Source organism: Crinia signifera, chromosome 8 (genome assembly GCF_055691185.1).
Source record: "Crinia signifera chromosome 8, ASM5569118v1, whole genome shotgun sequence".
Taxonomy (NCBI): Eukaryota; Metazoa; Chordata; class Amphibia; order Anura; family Myobatrachidae; genus Crinia; species Crinia signifera.
Window position 1 is genome coordinate 94008491 of NC_139224.1, and position 19624 is coordinate 94028114.

The 19624-nt window shown below is 44.0% G+C and overlaps 1 protein-coding gene across 12 annotated transcripts in view; it reads right to left on the reverse strand.

The window, feature by feature from the left end:
* The window catches only part of KCNT2 (potassium sodium-activated channel subfamily T member 2), an 852827-nt gene that overhangs the window by 145099 nt on the left and 688104 nt on the right, over positions 1–19624 (reverse strand). For 9 of the 12 annotated variants that reach the window (XM_083156799.1, XM_083156798.1, XM_083156801.1 and 6 more), the window contains one exon: positions 11053–11124. The exons of the other annotated variants lie outside the window; for them this stretch is intronic. In XM_083156799.1, coding sequence (XP_083012925.1) covers positions 11053–11124 — 72 coding nt within the window. The remainder of the gene's footprint in view (positions 1–11052; positions 11125–19624) is intronic. 12 annotated transcript variants of the gene reach the window in all.

A 19624-nucleotide genomic window follows, 5' to 3' on the forward strand; every position in this document is an offset into this window, starting at 1 on the left:
CGGCATTCACTACCTCCTTTTATCTCTCAGAACTTCACCTTACAGTAAAAATGTGCATGACTCCCTGCAATAAACCTCCTGGGCTGCACACAGTCACAGACCATCATTACCTGCACATTCAGCCAGATGCATAGCACTGTACTGTATAGCACAGCCCAGTACAGGCAGCAGGATGTAGCTAGCAGCATCTGCTGGTTTATCTTATGTGCAGTGTGTGGGTGGTCTGTGCACCTCCTTCCTCCTCACATCGCCTCCTGGACTCTGGAGCTCAGGGAGGGGAGTGCGGGTGAGGGACAAGAATCGATGCAGGGGGCAGTGAAGGAGCTCTCCTGTCAGGCTGCAGAGATGGTGCGACTGGTCAGTAACAGGAATGGGAGATGGGGCACAGGAAATAGAGCAGCGCAGACCCAGTGCTGCTTAACTGTATTGTTGTAGGTGTACTGCATACCCTCCAACATTTGAATATAAGAAATCGGTACACATTCAGAAAGGGGGCGTGGCCATGAACAAAGGGACGTGGTCCTGGGCAAAAAGGGTGTAACAACGTCCCCTTTCCGAATGCGTACTGTGCACCAACTACTACAAGTATCATGCAGCTCATGTCACATAGTTGCTTGGTGAGTTGCTGGCATAATAATAAGTATATTTAATATACTTATTTAATAAATAAGTATATAAACTATGCTTATTTAATATGGCAGCAGTCCACCAAGCCACCATGTGACATGAGCTGCAGGCAAAGTTTAACAGGTGCGACAAGATGCTGGAGTGATTTTTTAGTGCAGCCTGGATGAGTCACCTACTCTGTGCTGTTCAACTGTGACAGGCTCCAGACGGCGACCGCAGTGTAGGCGTCAGTGGGCTCCTGATTGGCTTCCAATAAGGAAGCTCCAATTGGCTGGCGGCTAGTGCATTGGTAGTGCTGTCTGCGTCTCTAGCAGCGCAGAACTTACTGCAATGCTTCCATCCGGGCCCCAATTCTAGCTGGGGCCCAGGACTCCAGCACCCCTAGACCCCCCTAATGGCTGTGCTGAGGGAATCCACTATCTAGAGTTTATTTCATGATAAGGATGAGGGACAAACATCATAGTATGTTTTAAAATAGATGTTTTAGCATTTATTTTACCTTTTTAATTCATTCAAAAAACTCAATCTAACTAGTTACAAATAGAGATGGTATATAGCTTGTTGCTAAAAAAGACAAAAAAAACCCTCTGAAAATGAACGCTAAATGTTATTGTAGCTCAGAGTTCAGTGGCATTACAGTATATACTTTTCTAAATTATGTATTTTTAAATTGTAATGTAATCTAGGAATTGCTTATTAATTATTTATTTCGGTACTTGTTTCCTAGAACGGCCACAATCGGGGGTAATCGTGTACCTTAACTTAAGGTACACGATTACCCCCGATGGACCCAATTTCCTTTGAAATCAAGTCCATTTTGCCGGCAAAGGCAAAATCGGGTCCATCGAGTCGGTCGGGTGCATTAACATGGCAAGCGACACGACCGACGCGATGGACCCGATTTTGCCATAGGGTTCAATGTTAAAATATTTTTAACATTGTAATCTGGAAAAAAATGGAAAATGGGCCAATATGGGCCATTTCTCATTGTATATATGCCCCCCCCCCATTGTGAACGTCACCCCACGATTGACGTCAACCCGAAGTGTGGCGAGCGTAGCGAGCCCGCGAGGGGCCGCGGTACGCGGCCTCCGACCTTTTCATACCCCTACTATCCACGTCGGCGTGGAGTTGAGAATATAAAGTGTGGCGAGCGCAGCGAGACAACGAGCCCAAAGCGTGGCGAACGCAGCGAGCCCCGCGAGGGGACGCGTATACCTGTGAAGTTATACGCGTCCCCTTGCGGGGCTTGCTGCGCTCGCCATGCTTCGTGCTCGCTGCGCTCGCCACACTTTATATTCTCAACTCCACGCCGACATGGATAGTAGGGGTATGAAAAGGTCGGCGGACGCGTACCGCCGCCCCTCGCGGGCTCGCCACGCTTCGGGTTGGCGTCAATCGTGGGGTGCCATTGAGGGGGTTAAAATTGGGGTCTGGGGAGAATTTTACATTGAATCCAATGTAAAATAGGGTCCCAGGGACCCTATTCACATTTCAATCAATGTAAAAATCGGGACCATCGCGTCGGTCGCATCGCATGCGATTTGGTCGCATGCGATGCAATCGATACGATGCGACCGACCCGATCAACATCGGTGTGGCCGTTCTAGGAAACAAGTACCTTTATTTCTTATTGAAACCTCTCATTGATGCATAATATCCAATTGCACAAAAAATCTACATATAATTTGGTAGTCACTGATAAGGTCCTGCTGAAAGGATGAAAATAAATAAATAAATAGTGCTCTACTTTATAAACCTGAAATTCCAACCTTATTGTATTGTAAGGACAAAATTCCATTGCCGACAAATACATGAAATGGCTAACTTTAGGTAGAAAAGCCTATTTAGCAAGTATTGAGGATCTACTGCAAAATACCTCTTTGTATGTAAAAATATATTAAATCATTAAGAAAATCTTTAGTTTTATATTTTCTTTTTAACACATTTGATTTTTTACCCACTGTAAGTATGTCTCAAGTCAGTACAATTCAATATTAACTGTAATGGGGGGCTTATTACCCAAATAAATGGCTGTAAGAAATATTATTTAACTCCAGAATAACTGACTTATCGGCAATTAGTTGTACTTTTTTTATTTTGCCTATACTGCCTATATTTTGAAAAAAAAAAACATATAAAAAAAAATCCCATTTAGTAACATCATGTCCATTATGAAACTTGTCTTTATATCTTATATGTTGCTGTTTTAAGTCTGCTGCTTATTTAAATAAATAAATTGTATTGTATTTTTGTTCTGCTGTTGCACGGTATACAGGACTCATGACACACACACACACACACACACACACACACATATATATTGTTTCCTTACAAAATAAATAATTCAAAAATGACACTATTCTGTTAGAGTGATATAAGGGTGATATGGGTGTCTACAGCATATGTAACTATTATCAGTCAATTGGATTTTGTAAACTGCACTTTTCACAGACTGCATGTGGCTATCTGTACCATGAACTTCAGTGTTGTGTATATTAAACAGTATATTTATTTTCAATTTCAATTCTTAGAAATATAATTCACATGGGGATCTTTTCCTCCAAGCCTTCTAGCTAACCTTATATTTTTATATATTATTTTCCATTTGAGGTGCTGAATACATGATACTGTATAGTATCAAGAAATCTTCTGTGCTAGAACTACCTCTACTGTCTGAAAATATGTTTGCAATTGCTTTACAGCATAATACTGTAATAGCTGATACAAGAATTGTCTAATTGTTTCATATCTAAATCCATTTGTTCAGTGCAGAATATATTGAAATGGTGCAATTAATGATTACCCATTACTATTATAATTACTAATTTCAGCATATTACACATGTGCTTTTATCACATGTGATGTTCAAAGAAACATTTGTGATGCCTCTCGCACTGACATTTTACTGGCAGAGTAATTGATAGGAAATTACCATTTGGGGGAGTTAATGTGGCAGTGGTAGCAAAAATTAAGTCTGTTTTTGAGGCATGTATCTGCCTTTATGTATATACTGTAGAGAAACATGTATCCAGCATTGCTGCTGCTGTTTATGTAGCAATGAGTCAACCCTAGGAGTCAATGTTGTTTGCTAATGCATCGGTTCTGAGTATGAGTGTACAATTGTGGAGGAATTTCCAACGGTTCCAGTAGGCATCTATCTTTTTTCCTCTGGGACAGCTTCACTTGCTATGATTAGCAATTCCATAACCTAGGCAAACACATCTGTGTTTGCATTTACTTACTAATACCACTTTAGCACAGAAAATTAAATTACCGGGTGAAGCAGTTCCACCCGGGAATTTGATGAAATACACGGGTCCTTTTTCTAAGTGAAAGGGTCAATCCAGATCTTAAACTCTGGTTCTCCGACCCTGCAAATTACCAGTTTAAGATCCGTGTTGACCCTTTCACACAGTCGTAAACCCCTTGTTATTACAAAATTATTACTACATTTTAAACCCGGAGATTTGCTCTCCTGTGTGAAGGGGGTCTGACAGTGTGTGTCAAGTAACCCAGAGCTTCAAATGCCAGACAATTGCTGGGATATTCGACCGTCACTGTCTGAAAGCGGAATAACATGAATTAGGTTAAATAAAGCTATTTGTGTGCTACAAATTAGTGTTATCCCTGCATGTAAAAAAAAATACATTTGAACTTTTTCTGAGTTTTCTCCAAAACTCTAAATGAGACCTTATGGGTGACATTCTATGGGATGAGAGTTTTTCCCACTTCAGTTTTTCGCCCATTATCGCACTTTTTTCATATCGCATTTTTGCCTTGGATTCGCATATTTAATGAGGTGCGTGTTCCGGCAAGAAAAGTGCGATTGAGTGCGATAATGGGCGAATTTTCGGCATGAAAATGTGCGATTTTTAGGCATGAAAATGTGCGAATTTGAGCTTATGTGCGATTTTGGGTTTGTATTAAAAAAAAAAAGTTGCGTGGGGTCCCCCCTCCTGAGCATAACCAGCCCCGGGCTCATTGAGCCGGACCTGGTTCCAAAAATACGGGGGACAAAAAGTGTAGGGGTCCCCCGTATTTCTGAAACCAGCCCCAGACTCTTGGACCGGTCCTGGTTCCAAAAATACGGGAGACAAAAAATCTGGGTGTCCCCCGTATTTTGAAACCAGCACCGGGCTCCAACAGCCCGCAGTGTCATGCCACAGCCGGGGGACCCTTTTTGCATAAGGTCCCCCGGCCGTACCATGAGCAACGTGGCTGGTCAGCCATGGACGGGGTACCTGGAGGAGTGGGGACCCCCCCAATAAAGGGGTCCCCCCCCCCAAGGCTACACCCGTCCAGGGCTGAAGCCCGGGGCTGTCACCGGCGTCCCTGGCCAGAGGATGCCGGCCTGATGGTGTAAAATCTTTCAATCCTAACATTGCTTTATACAGGAGAACTACAAGTCCCAGCAGACCTCCCCCGCAAGCAGGGACTTGGAGAACCACAAGTCCCAGCATGCGGGGCATTAATGGGCCCGTTGGGACTTGTAGTCCACCTGTAAAAAGATGTTAAAAGAAAACACACACACAGAAAAGTAAAACTTTATTACATACACATCTCACTTTTACACCCACATACTCACGATCCAGGATCCAGCGCTGGTCTCCCTTCTGCTGCAGAGCCGGTCAGCCCGCACTATCAGCGGGCTGAACCGGCTTTCTCCGATGGAGCTAACAGCTTCTGTCGCGCTGTCCCAGCGCAACAGAGGCTGAGAGCGTCTTCGGCTTATGCGTCTCTATGGAGACGCATAGCTCAGCCAATCAGGGCTGAGCTATGCGTCTCCATGGAGACGCATCGCCCAATCACGCTCTCAGCCTGTGTCGCGCTGGGACAACGCGACAGAAGCTGTTAGCTGCATCGGAGAAAGCCGGTTGTCCCCGCTGTCAGTGCGGGGGTAGCCGGCTCTGCTGCAGAAGGGAGACCAGCGCTGGATCCTGGATCGGTGAGTATATTTGTGTAAAAGGGAGTTGTGTGGATGTGTATGTAATAAAGTTTTACTTTTCTGTGTGTGTTTTTTTAACATTCTTTTTACAGGTGGACTACAAGTCCCAGTGGGCCCATTAATGCCCCGCATGCTGGGACTTGTGGTTCTCCAAGTCCCAGCCTGCGGGGGAGGTCTGCTGGGACTTGTAGTTCTCCTGTATAAAGCAATGTTAGGATTGAAAGATTTTACACCATCAGGCCGGCGTCCACTGGCCAGGAATGCCGGTGACAGCCCCGGGCTTCAGCCCTGGATGGGTGAAGCCTTGGGGGGGACCCCTTTATTGGGGGGGGGTCCCCACTGTTCCAGGTACCCCGTCCATGGCTGACCAGCCACGGTGCTCATGGTACGGCCGGGGGACCTTATGTAAAAAGTGTCCCCCGGCTGTGGCATGACACTGCGGGCTGTTGGAGCCCGGTGCTGGTTTCAAAATATGGGGGACCCCCAGATTTTTTGTCCCCCGTATTTTTGGAACCAGGACCGGTCCAAGAGTCTGGGGCTGGTTTCAGAAATACGGGGGACCCCTACGCTTTTTGTCCCCCGTATTTTTGGAACCAGGTCCGGCTCAATGAGCCCGGGGCTGGTTATGCTCAAGAGGGGGGACCCCACGCAATTTTTTTCAAGATTTTTTTTTTACCACAGAACCCTGCACAGATCTCAATGACCAATGATCAATGATCTCTGGCCAACTCGCATATCAGAACCTGGTCTGATTTTTTGGCGAATTTAAGACACATTTTCCAAATTCGCATCTCATTAAACATGCGCATTGTATACTTTTCAATGGGAAAACATCTGGATACAAGCTCCGGCGCGAGTTAAAATCACTGCAAAATCTGCCGTTTTTCGCATCTCATGAAATATGTAACTCTCATTCCATAGAATGTCACCCTCAATGTTTTATTGCCTAAAGTATAGTATTGCCTATAGTATAGTATTGCCTATAGTGTAGTTAAGTAGTTTGGTCTGACCTTTTAGATAAATTGATTTAAACTGGAAATGTATTTACAAATAGCTCTGATTTGCTGATAGATCACAAGACTTGTAAATCTCTGTACTATATTCAGGCCGCTAAGATCATTTCTTTTTATGCCCCTATCCTTTTATCTTCCTTCAGGCCCAACAATTTGCCCAGATAATAATCCTTACCCTCTTCCAATCTGATTGGGTTAACTGTCTGGATAAAACATAAACTTTGACGGCAGATACAGTGAGAACCATCTTGTTTACCCATATACACGCACACACTTACACACTAGGGATTATTTTTTATGTGGAACCAATTAACCTACCAGTTTTTAGGGGGGGGGGGGGTGTGTGAGGAAGACAGAGCACGTGGAGGAAATCCATGCAAGCACAATATACAAACTCCACTGAAGTCTATAGAGGGAATCAAACCCATGACCTCAGCTGTAAGACCATTACACCATCAGTACTGCCAATAAATACCTTTATGGGACAACACCATAAATGTGCCATTAAATCTGCCAAATGTTTTCAGTCCTTCTGCAGCTATCTCTTATATATTCTCCCAGATCTGTCACTCAGTGAGTGTGTGTATAACGCTGGGCGGAGTCATGGGCAGAGTCATAGGCTAATAGTCTATCAGCGCCTCTTTGACTCCACCCACACACAGTCACATGGTGGCAGACATCCTCTGCCTCCTCTCCCTCCCTGTGCTGGGCAATATGCTGCTGTAACAGAGCGACCTGTTCGGGAGGAGATGTCACGGTCCAGGAGACAGTCACTGTAGGGCAGCGAGCAGGGAGGGGACGAAGCAGCTGTTACTGTGTGGACAGGAGTCCTGTAAGACATAAGATTGCCAGCAGCAGCAGTGACTGGCTAACAGTATGTGCAGTCCGAATGGGTGGGGGTCTACTGAGCATCGACAACAGTGACTGCAGATCACTGCTCTGAGGAATTCCTCTGCTGTCCTTCCTCCACAGCCCCTTATAGATCCCACTGCTGGGCATCCTCGTGTTTGAGGAGAGAGGTTGCTGGCTCCCAGGCCAGCACCTGCACAGATTTGAGGAAAGTTCCAAATAAGCAGCAGAGTCTCACTGCCCCTGCTTACTGTCCCTACAGGAGGTCAGCAGCCTGCACAGGTAATGACATCTAATGATGTACAAATATGTGATGCTGCTGAGCAAGTCATACACTGCACCCTGTATACTGCAGGAACAAATAGAATTGCACTGAGCGCAACAACCTTAAATATAGTCCAAGCTGCTATCTCCAAGGGATACTCAACCCTTGGTGAGTGGAAGAACCAAATAGGGGAACTGCTAATCCACGCATAGGGGAACTACTAATCTACTAACAGCTGCTTTTGCCTAATACGGCTGCTCAATAGCTGCACTTACAACTACAAAAATCCTATCACTAGGAACTATATAGGCTCTGAGGAGCTGCAAGCTGCTGCTCATGTTGAGCTTTAACAAAGTTACACACTAACCCAGCTTAATTACGGAACGGAGCTGTGAAATGTGGCTTTAAATCTAGTGTGTGTATTTTTGTGCAAACTTATTTTGATCCCTTAAAAGCTATTAATCAATGTGTGTCAAAGGAACAGTGAGAATCTTTAATGTTCACTGAACACCGGCCGGCGATATTTTGTTATATAATTTTTTATATTGGGATTGTTATTAATTAATAAATATTTTATATGTTTTCAGTATAGTCCTATAGCGCTGTCTATTTTTTTCTGTATACTGCAGCACTGATTCAATGTATAGTATACAGAGTATCACCTGCTCCTAATACTGTGATTCAATGCTGAAGCATACACTGATGCACCCCCACACACCACCAAAAAAAAACAAAAAACACTGTATATTCATCAAAGATCACTATTTAGAACGTTCACTATCACCAATACAAGGCTGTGTTATTGTAGGTGATGTGTTCAATCTGGGTGTCACCATCTTGAAATAACATGTTGGCTGGAAACTCCCATTTCCTGAATGCAGTTTGAGATACTGTGGAGATCTACATTCCAAGTTCTGGTGATATGATCTTTTCTAATATTATGTGTTTTTAATCCAGTTTTACTTCACTTTGAAATGATCTGGTATTTTTGGTCCTGGGCTCTATTTCCTGATCATTTGGAGAGGTATGGCAAGATGTTACAAGGTGCAAGTTTCCATTGGGTTTTCATTGAAAGTCATGGGATTGGGATGTAATACTTTAGCCTGTGATTTGAAGCTAGTAACTTGCCAGTGATGTGTGGTTCGATATGTAACCATCCTCACCAGCATTCAATCATTTCCAGCATGTTTGCTGAAAGTCATTTACAGAAAAGAAATGTGTAGAGTACCCCAATTCCACCCCTACAATAGGCATAATATATTCTGAATAATTTAGTTTAAAAAGTTAAATAGGAAAACTATCTTAATGCTGCCCATTTACATTAAAACTACTAATATTATCATTACAGTTGAAGACATTCTTAGCTGAAAGTAAACTGATTTTTTTTACACTTTGATTGCCAACATCTCTGTGAGAGATGTTCAACTTATCTGCTGAAAAAGCCAGAGTCGCTCACACTTGTTATATACATTCAAATAAAATATGTTTTTCTATATATGGTAACCATTACAGGTCATTATGATGAATAAAAATGTTTGCTTGCCAATTTTCACATTTATTTTGACAAATTCACTTGGCACTCAAAGGGTTAATGAACTTGTTCATCCTAATATGTCTTGTTAATGAGTATCTTATGATGAGTATTGAGCCAAAGCTTAATATATAATCGGTACTTGTGTAGTTTCACGGCGGCAGTTACGTAGTTAGCGTAGCATCCCTGTCAGAATCAGCATAGTGTTCCCGCGACCAGCGTAGTCAGCGTCCCTGTCAGTATCAGCATAGTGTTCCCGCACGTTCGCGGCTAGCCGGAGCTTACGTAGTTAGCGTAGTCAGTCAGCGTTATGCAGTTAGCGTAGTCAGTCTGCGCTTATTGCATGGTGTGGGAACCATTGATTATTTTAATCTGCCTGACAAGACAGGTGTGAATGTGTTCCTGAAACACCCCCACTATCCACGGCAGCCCGGAGCGTGGCAAGCGGACGTGTTACGCTTCCTCCCAACCTGTTCATACCCCCCCTATCCACGTTGGCGTGTAGTAGATTTAATAAAGTGAGCCTAGCGCAGCGAGGCACCAAGCCCGAAGCGTGGCAAACGGATGCGGAATACACGTCAAGTAATCCGCATCTCCTCCCCACGATTCGGGCTCGGTGACTCGCTGTGCTCGCCACACTTTATACAATCAACTCCTCGCCGACATGGATAGTGGGGGTATGAACATGTCGGGAGAATGCGTAACGCATCGGCTCGCCACTCTTCGGGCTAGCGTGGATAGTGGGGGTTGTAAAGGAGGCATTTGCAAGTATGTAACATCGAGCACTGGCAAATGTGTCATTTATTGTGCATGAGACGCACTTGCGCCCACAACCCCTTTTGTGCACGAGACGCACGTGCTACCGAATCCCTAATCCAGTCTTCCTGAAGCGGACAAGGGCAGGGTTGCCGTACCCAGTCACAAGAATTACTGAGATGCACGAGTATCTGAGACGCTTGTGCATCTCAGACAGAAGGAGCGCCTCTCCGTCGGCGCCCGCATGATCGTCACTCCATCGGTGTCCGCCAGCACAGGGGATCTGCTGGTAACCGGCGCTGTGTGAGAGGTGCTCATTAGGCTTGCCACGGATGCCGGGGACAGAGCTGCAGCTCTCGGGGACAGTACGGTGACTATGCTGCCTGATGGGGACACTACGCTGACTACGCAGGGCTGCAGCGGGGACACTACACTGACTACGCTAGGCAGCCGTTGGGCTATGCTGACAATGTAGCTTAGCCTACGCTGAAAACATAGCGTAACCTGCCACCGTGAAACTACACAAGTAACATATAATCTTTAGTATGTACTATTTTGTTGCTAAATAAACTCTTGAAGTGAAGCAAACACATTATGCCTTAAATAATAATATGCATGCATTATATAGAATAATAGAAGGGGTGAACAAAGTTTAAATAGTAGTTATGAAAATATCATGATTCACATAAATCATTCAATGGATGAGAATGTACACATATAGCCAGAGTTGGACTGGGTAGTGAAGGGCACTGGGGAATGCCGTGATAGGGGCCCATGCATAGGGGTGTGGCCAGCCATCATAGAGACTTCCCTAGCAATTAGAGTGTGCATGGACTGGGCATCCTTGATTCATATACACCTTAGGTCTGTGCAGCATAATGTAACATGTAGTATAATTCAAATGCACAGTCTGGAATCTGATCCCTAGAGGAAGCGATGGGCACTTAGGAAATGGGGCCCACCAGGGGTTGTCCCTGTGCCCCAGTGGACCAATCCAACCCTGCACACAGCAGTAGGCACAATAACAACACATAACTCAACAAGTTACAATGATTTCACCTACTTGTCAATACAGCCCACCATGTAGTAGACCATTGGGAACCAACAAATTGCATCCAGAAAATGCATATCTGGCCTAACATAGGGATTACAAAAATACATGACAGACACATTAGTTGTTATTAATATTACACAATATTTAGAACATATTAACAACCAATAATATTTAATGAACAAAGTTTGTGTTAGGCAAAAGTACATACTATTATGTTAACTTATTAATAAGAAGCATTGGGTCCATACCATTAGGTCGACATGCACAAAGGTTTACATGGTTCTAGGTTGACAGGTCATTAGGTCAACATGGGGTTTTTCACTTTTTTTTCACCCAAATTGACCTAATGCTTGTGTCGACCTAATGACCTATCGATCAAGACCCATGTCGACCTAGACCAGTGGTCGCCAACCTTATTTGGTGTGTGGGCTACTCGAGAAAAATTAAACCGCTTGAAGAGTTACTAAAAATGTTTTTAGAAAAATCTTCTAATTTCTCATGTGGTCCACGTATGCCCCTTTCAGACCGCACTTTGTAAACGGTATATTGCCGTTTTTTTACCGTTTTAAAACGGTAATATGTGCGGTCTGAAAGGTGCAGGACCACTTAACCGGTTAGAAAATACCGTTTTTTCTAACCGGTTAAAATGCAGGGTCCTACCCGTTTCAGACCCGGTTTTTTAGGCTCAAAATCGGGTCTGAAACGGTATTTAGGACCCAGCCAATGAGCTGGGTCCTAAATTCAGCGCAGTGAATATTTAATGAGCGCTCATTAAACATTCACAGCACTGGAGCCGCCCCGCGCCCCCCGCGTGCGTGTCGACACCCCCCCCGCGCGTGTCGACGCCGCCCCGTGTCGACCTACCCCGTGCAGCCGGTACCTCCGTTGTGGATCCCGGCACTGCAGTTCTGTATGGTCGGAAGCACTTATGAAAAAAAGTGTCTTTCAGAAAATGGCTGCCCCATAGGAAAACCTGTTTAAAAAAACTGTCTTTCGTATGGGGGCAGCCATTTTCCAAAAGTCACTTTTCTTTGGAAAATGGCTGCCCCCATACGAAAGACAGTTTTTTTAAACAAGTTTTCCTATGGGGCAGCCATTTTCTAAAAGACACTTTTTTTCATAAGTGCTTCCGACCATACAGAACTGCAGTGCCGGGATCCACAACGGAGGTACCGGCTGCACGGGAGTAGGTCGACACACGCGGGGGGTGTCGACACGCGCGGGGGGGTCGACACGCAGGGGCGTCGTCACGCGCGGGGGGTGTCGACACGCGCGGGGGTGTCGACACGCGCTCGGGGGGAGGGGGGAGCTGCACGGAGGGGAGGGGAGGGGAGGGCTGAAGGCTGCACTGGCTTTGACCCTGTATTTGGAAAGTTTCCAAAAACGGGTCTGCCAGTGTCAAAAAATCGGCACTTTAACGGTAATATACCGTTTAAGAGCTGCGGTGTGAAAGGGGTTTTATCTGGCAGACCCGTTTTTGGAAACGTTTTCAAATACAGGGTCAAAGTCAGTTTTGAAAGCAGCAGTACCTGTCTGGCCAACTTCCAATGGATCCCCTCTCCATCTCGCAGTGACTCCCAACTACCTTCCCACTTATATCTATGCGAGTGTCAGCTGTCTCCCACCAGTGGCTACCATAGGCGAATCTAGAATTATGGTAATGGGTGGTCCCAGATCTAGACACAACAGCAGGGGGACCTTTGCACGGCGTAGCCGTGCGTCAAAAATGGGGGCGTGGCCTCAACCGGAGGTTTTAACCATTGCTGCAATTGTAAGGCATGCAAACTAAATCCCACATCAACTAAATCAATAAAAACCTTCAACTCAAATATCACGGGCAAAGAATACAAAATAAAACAAAACCTTAGCTGTGAAACAGGAGTAATTTACTTGCTAAAATGCCCCTGCAACTTGCAATATGTTGGCTAAACAAAAAGAAAAGCCAAAAGTAGAATAGCCGAGCATATATAATATAAAGAGAGGTTTGACGACATATAGTGTGTCAAACCATTTCCTGGAGAAACATAATAAAGACCCCACTGGACTAACTTTTACTATAATACAAAAAAATAAAAATAAAAAACTGGAGAGGGGGAGATATAGTAAAAGATTTACTAAGAAATGAAACAAAGTGGATTTTTGAATTAAAAACACTCTCTTAAATATATAAATGCATTTTTATAAACATGAAACAATTCCATTCTTATATATTTTTCTCTTTTAATTTTCTTTTCTGATCAAATAGAAGTGTGACCTATTTTTTATGAAAAGTAAAAATAACATGGGGTTCCCATCACTTTTAGCCAAAATGGCTGCTGAACTTCCTGTTGAACAATAAAGTTTTTTCAAATAAAAAGTATTTAAAAATTACTGCATCCTTGAAAAAGTGCCTCCTACTGCACAACTAGATGGCATCCCCGTAGCATTTGCTGGGTTAAGCATCACTGTTAGGTCTTGACTGCACTATGGGGGTGATTCATGTTAGTTCGTTAAGCAGTGGTCTTTCTTTTCATCACCATGGACAAGCCCAGCATCCAAAGGGAGAGTATTTTCATGTCTGACTGTTATCACTTATACTGGCCCAGGATCGGCTACTGTGGTTTACAATTGTGGGAGACATAGGCCCTTATTCTGGTTCACTCGCAAAGGCAAATTCCTTCTGAAATGGACAAAACCATGTGCACTGTATAGCCACGGGCTGGCAATAGGAAAGAACAGAAGCTACAAGCTTCGTTGAGACCGGCTGGAGACACAGTGTTAAGCCTGTGGATCCACTGAGATTCTCTTTGCAATAATTTGTTTTGTTGGTGATCCACAGGCTTAACACTGTGTCTCCAGCCGGTTTCAAAGAAGCTTTTAGCTTCTGTTGTTTCCTATAGCCCGCCCGTGGCTGCCCGATCCCCCACTTGCTTGTGTTACACTGTGTTACTATGACTGCTTCATTTTTGACTGGGATTGGATCCCACTATGTTGTATTTCATTGATGCATCATATGCCTGCTATCTGGTGTTTCTTTTTTAATCATGTATGTTTGTATGTCACTTTTTGTTTTGTTTAGGGTTGCCTGGCAACCTCCGCACAAGTCTGAGCGCACCGATGGGTGCGCATCGCCAGCAGGTGACATCACTGGACTCGGACCATCGGGAGGAGGCGGACAACCTGACACACACGGTGGGTGATGGTATATAGGTGAGTGCGCTTTTCTTGTTTTGCTGAGCTTGAAAAAGGTAATTAAAGTGACCGAAACGTTACTGTAAGACTTGTTGTCTCCTCCTGTTATATTTACAAGACCTGAGAGTGCCACCGTCCCCCTCTCTGCTGTTACCTGTGTCAACAATACAATAACCAATTATAAATATTTTTGTGTCCTGTGCGATTGGCAAATCCCCCCCCCTTTTTTTTGCTCGCTCTATTACCGGTGTCACCATACACTGGATGGCACCCAGGCATCTACACAGTTAAGTTATACAGGAGAATGCCGATCCATCCCTGGCTATATATATATATATATATATATATATATATATATATATATATATATATATATATATATATATATATATATATATATATATATATATATAGTGCATTCCTCCCACATTTTAGGAAGAGGCGTGACTGCTTGCATTGGTGCATGGCTTCACAGATGCATCGGATCAGATTCGGAGATAAAACATGTACAATGTGACACTTTTTGTGCAATTTCTCAGTCCATTGAAAGCATTTGAAAAAAATTACCATATTGTATAAGTGTGCTTTAGATGCAGCACTTGGGTCTGCAATGTCAGCAGGAAATGTTTTTTTTTTCTTCTTCAGACATCTTCTGTGGCATTTTCAACCCCATGGGCCTGATTCAGATTTACTCGGTCCCCTGCGAATTTGCTGCAGGGACCGATGTTTCGGTCTGCGCATGCATATTGGTGAATATACGCATGTGCAGACCCAATGTGTGAACAATATGAAAAAAACAATCAGGCGCAATATCTATACTATGTATATATATATATATATATATATATATATATATATATATATATATATATATATATATATGCATATACAGTATATATATATATATATATATATATATATTAGAAACTTAGAAATGTAAATACTGCTATAACTTAAATTATGCAGCTCCCCATAGTAACTTGATTAATTACTTAATGGATTAAAGACATGGTAAATTAAGAGAGCGCAAAAAGGTATATTACCGTATATACTCGAGTATAAGCCGAGTTTTTCTGCCCAATTTTTTGGGCAGAAAACCCCCTCCTCGGCTTATACTCGAGTCAAGTGGAAAATACACATCTTTAGCAGCGGCGGAGCCGGCAGAACACTAGCTCCGGGCGCAGACATATCACAAAGCGCCGGAGCTGTGCACTGCTGCCGCCGGCTCCCCTGCCTTATCCGCCCGCTCTCCCAGCTCACCCGCCGGCTTCCCTACCTTGCCCGCCCGTTCTCCCGCCGGCGCCGCGCTGCAGCAGGACAGAGCAGGGGCCGGACACACGCAGGAGTGTCAGAGGTTGACACTTCCTGCCTGGTGCTCTGCTTCCTCTGCTCCGTCCTGCGTCTTAAAGTATTAAAGTACCGGTACTGTGAATAAAGGTACCAACATGAAATGTTAAATAAATTCTGGTGTGTGTGTGTGTGTGGGGGGGGGGGCAGTGAGGGGGCTCTGGGTATGTGCTGTAATAAATTACCTTTATGCTGTTTTTTTACACACTATGTGTACTGTGCATGTCTGTGTGTGTGTATGTAATGTATACTGTGCATGTTTGTGCGTGTATGTATACTGTGCATGTCTGTGTGTGTATGTATACTGTGCATGTGTGTGTATGTATACTGTGCATGTGTGTATACTGTGCATGTGTATGTATACTGTGCAAGTGTGTGTATGTCTGTGTCAACTGTGTGTATACCATTTGTGTGTTTTTGTCAGTATTGTTTGTATACATTGTGAGTTCTTCGCTGTTTGTATGTTTAATTTTGTAATTTACCAGTAACCGCTGTGTTTCCCACCCCCGGCTTATACTCGAGTCGATAAGTTTTCCCAGATTTTTGGGGCTTATATTCGGGTCGGCTTATACTCGAGTATATACGGTAATTATTATTCGCAATTAATTTATTAAGCAAAAAATTCAATAGTATATTGATATAGCATAAAAAAACAGATATAAAAATATATATAATCTGCAATGCACATTTAGCTTAAAGTTCATGTTAGCCCAATAATTATTTTTTTCTGGAGAAAATTAGTCCAGTCTCCTCAACCACAGTCCCATATAGAGGTTTCACTCTCAGGGGGAAAAAAAGAGGGTGCGGGGGGGGGGGGGGGGGGAAGGGTTGTCACCGTAAAGTTATACCAGTATATGTCCCGGAGATATAGTATAATATATTTCAACAAAGGGAGCTCCACTGGCTCTGAAGTCGGGAGTACTGTGTTGGATCCTTCGTCGCTTAGACATGTCCACTCGCCGCCAGCTTCTCCACAGATCTTTCAAAACAGCTGCGTCTTGGCACGCTAGTTGTAATAGGTGGGTGACAGCCTCAATTGAGTCTGAATTGAATTGAAGCTGTCACCCACCTATTACAACTAAGGCGCAAAGACACAGCTGTTTTGAAAGATCTGTGGAGAAGTACCTGCTGCCGGCAGGTGGACCCATCTAAAGCGACGAAGGCTCCAACACAGTACTCCCGACTTCAGCGCCAGTGGAGCTCCCTCCTGGTCGGAGGTAAAGGGTTACGTATGGCTATACCCAATATGTGAATGCCGTCGGCGACTATAACTGTCACAGAGGTGTTTGCACACAGCGGGGCAGGTAGTCTCCCCATTTGAACACAGGCGTGGCAAAACCTGCACAGGATGGCGGAAGTCATATAATGTCAGCAGCAGCGCCCACCCCGTTCTTGGCCATTCTCGGCTAAACTGACTTTTCATTGCGAACAGAGAAAAAATAATAATTTGATGAATGATTTTTCACTAGTAGGCCCGAATGCGAATGGATGTGTAAGCGTACATATCCATTCATATGCCGGCGCGGGTGTTTGTTCCCCCAGTGGGCAGTGTTAACCTGCTCACTAGGCAGCAATAGATTGCTGCGAAGCGAGCCTGAATCATGCCCTATGTCCAACTCTGAATATCCTTCAATGCTGTTTAAAAATATCACGCCTTTAGAATGCATCCAGGACACTAAAGACTGAAGAAGTATTTTATAATTCAACACACATTATTATTATTATTATTATTATTATTATTATTATTATTATTTTAGTAGCACTAGTAGTAAAATAATAATAATAATAATAATAATAATAATAATAATAATAATAATTCACACAGTACACAATTCAGCATATACCACAAACTCTTTGCACGATCAAAGTAAACAGCAAAAACTCCTGAGAGAGCCGAGCGAGATTATTTCATTTTCTAACCATATTGGTAGAAGACCATAATGCCGTAATCAGCAGCTTTATCTGGTATGCACAGTTTTGTGCACATATGTTCTTGCACCTAATGCAGATACATAATTATCCATCTGAGCTTTAATCTATCCCACGAGGCCTTCAGTAATCTACTCCAAATTTAAGCTCCAATAAGTACAAGGTGTCAAACACAAGGTCACCAAATTCTTACAGCACAAGAACAGATTGTAAAATACTGCGATAGCAGCAATGCTACCAGACCTGAAAAACTAACCAAGCAGAAAAAAAATAGTTTGTAAAGGTATGATGAGTTTCTGACTAGAGATACTGTATCTCTCGGAAAGATCATCACTCTTTACTCTTGTAAGGCCACTGCAAACTGACATCCAGGTTATCTCTGTAGAGCATACCAGGAAATGTAGAATTCTTTTTTAATAGTTGCCACATTTCTATAGCACCGCATACTGCAAATTAAAGCACCAGAAGCTACTGCAGTTACGTAAATACATACGGTCTAAATCAGGGGTGGAGAACCTTTTTTGTGCCAAGGGCCATTTGTATGGGGAAAAAATCCATCGGGGACCATATGTAAAAATGTCTCTTACAAATTGTCCTGCTGCAGCCGTCCCCCGCTCCGGCAGCTGCCACTGAATAGGACTGACAGTCTCCGGCTGCTGTTGATTAAGAGGAATCTCACAAGAACTACCGACCTCTCGCATGAATTCCCCTGTACTTGACTCTCGGCAAAGCCGCCAGGCGGGTGAGAGGGCCACTCAGACCAGCTACGGGGGCCGCATACGGCCCCGGGGCCTGAGGTTCCTCACCACTGGTCTAAATAATGCAAAGTTGAAAGTGAACTTGTTTGGAGGAAATATGTGATATGTTTCACTCTGTGAATGCTGTGTGTACCAAAGTACAAATCATGCAGTCGAATGCATTTTGACATTGCCTAGGCATGCACACAGGTTGTGCCAGGAGTGCACAGGCACACCGTAATGCTGGCCTCATACACTCATTTTTTTAAATCAAATTAATGTCACAGTCTAGCAGGCTGCAGGTGGTGGCATCTGCACCCAGCAGACACCATGTCTGTACTCCCGGCCACTACAGTAATTCAGCTACAAGGCCTCTGGTGGCCTTTGGCCATTTGAAATACGGCACCTGCTCGTGAGCCAATAAGAGCTAGTGGCCCATCAGTGTGGCTGCCGGGCTCCAAGCTCTGATGGGTCATAAGCTGCTGATGCATTTCAAATGGCCAAGGGCTGCCGGTGGCCTTGTAGCTGAAGCACTATAGCAAATGGAAGTACAGGCAGCTCACAACCCGGCACCGCATTTCAAATAGCCAAGGGCCACCAGAGGCCCTGTAGCTGAAGCATCCCATAGTGGCAGGGGGTACAGGCAGCAGACTCAGTGAACCACAAAGGCAGCACAGCGGCAGAATTCTACAGGTAGCATCACGGGGAGCATACCGTGGCTTATATCAGTGAGTGGTCAGACAGGAGGAAGTGGCTGCTGCAGGAAGGGGATGCTACAGATAGAGCAGGTAACTTTTTTGGTGTAGATGGCAGACTGCACATTAAAGAAAAGGAGGGGATCGTTATGTGTATGGGACACTACTCTGAGCACTAAGTGTAAGTGGCACTGTCAAGGTATCAGACTTAGAGTAAAACTGTAATTGTGGTATTTTATTATGTGTAGTGATTAATGTACTTTTTAGTCCATCTGTACCCTATGTCCATCATGCTTATGTCATTATTCCCCGTCTGTGTGTATGTTCCCAGGACTTCATTCATATAGTATTACCCTGTATATCAAAAGCTGTCACCCGTATATGGTCACACAGGAAGTATCCAGGGTAAAAGTATATAATTTCACCAAAAGGTAATCTCCACAGGGGGTAATCAGGACAAACCCCAATTACCCTGTGATTGTTCCTTCTATTTGCACTTCTTTGTGCCTTCCTGAACTCTAACAGACATTGCAGAGCCTGACACAGCAGGTGAGCAGCAGAATATTGACAGCTGAGGGAGGAAGGAGGGGTAGACCTGATGCTTGAACCCACCAATCAGGAAATTGGGCAACCCCACGGATGGTTCAAGCCATGGGAATTTGGAAGGTCTTAAAATCACTTGCACAGGCAAACTCCTTATGT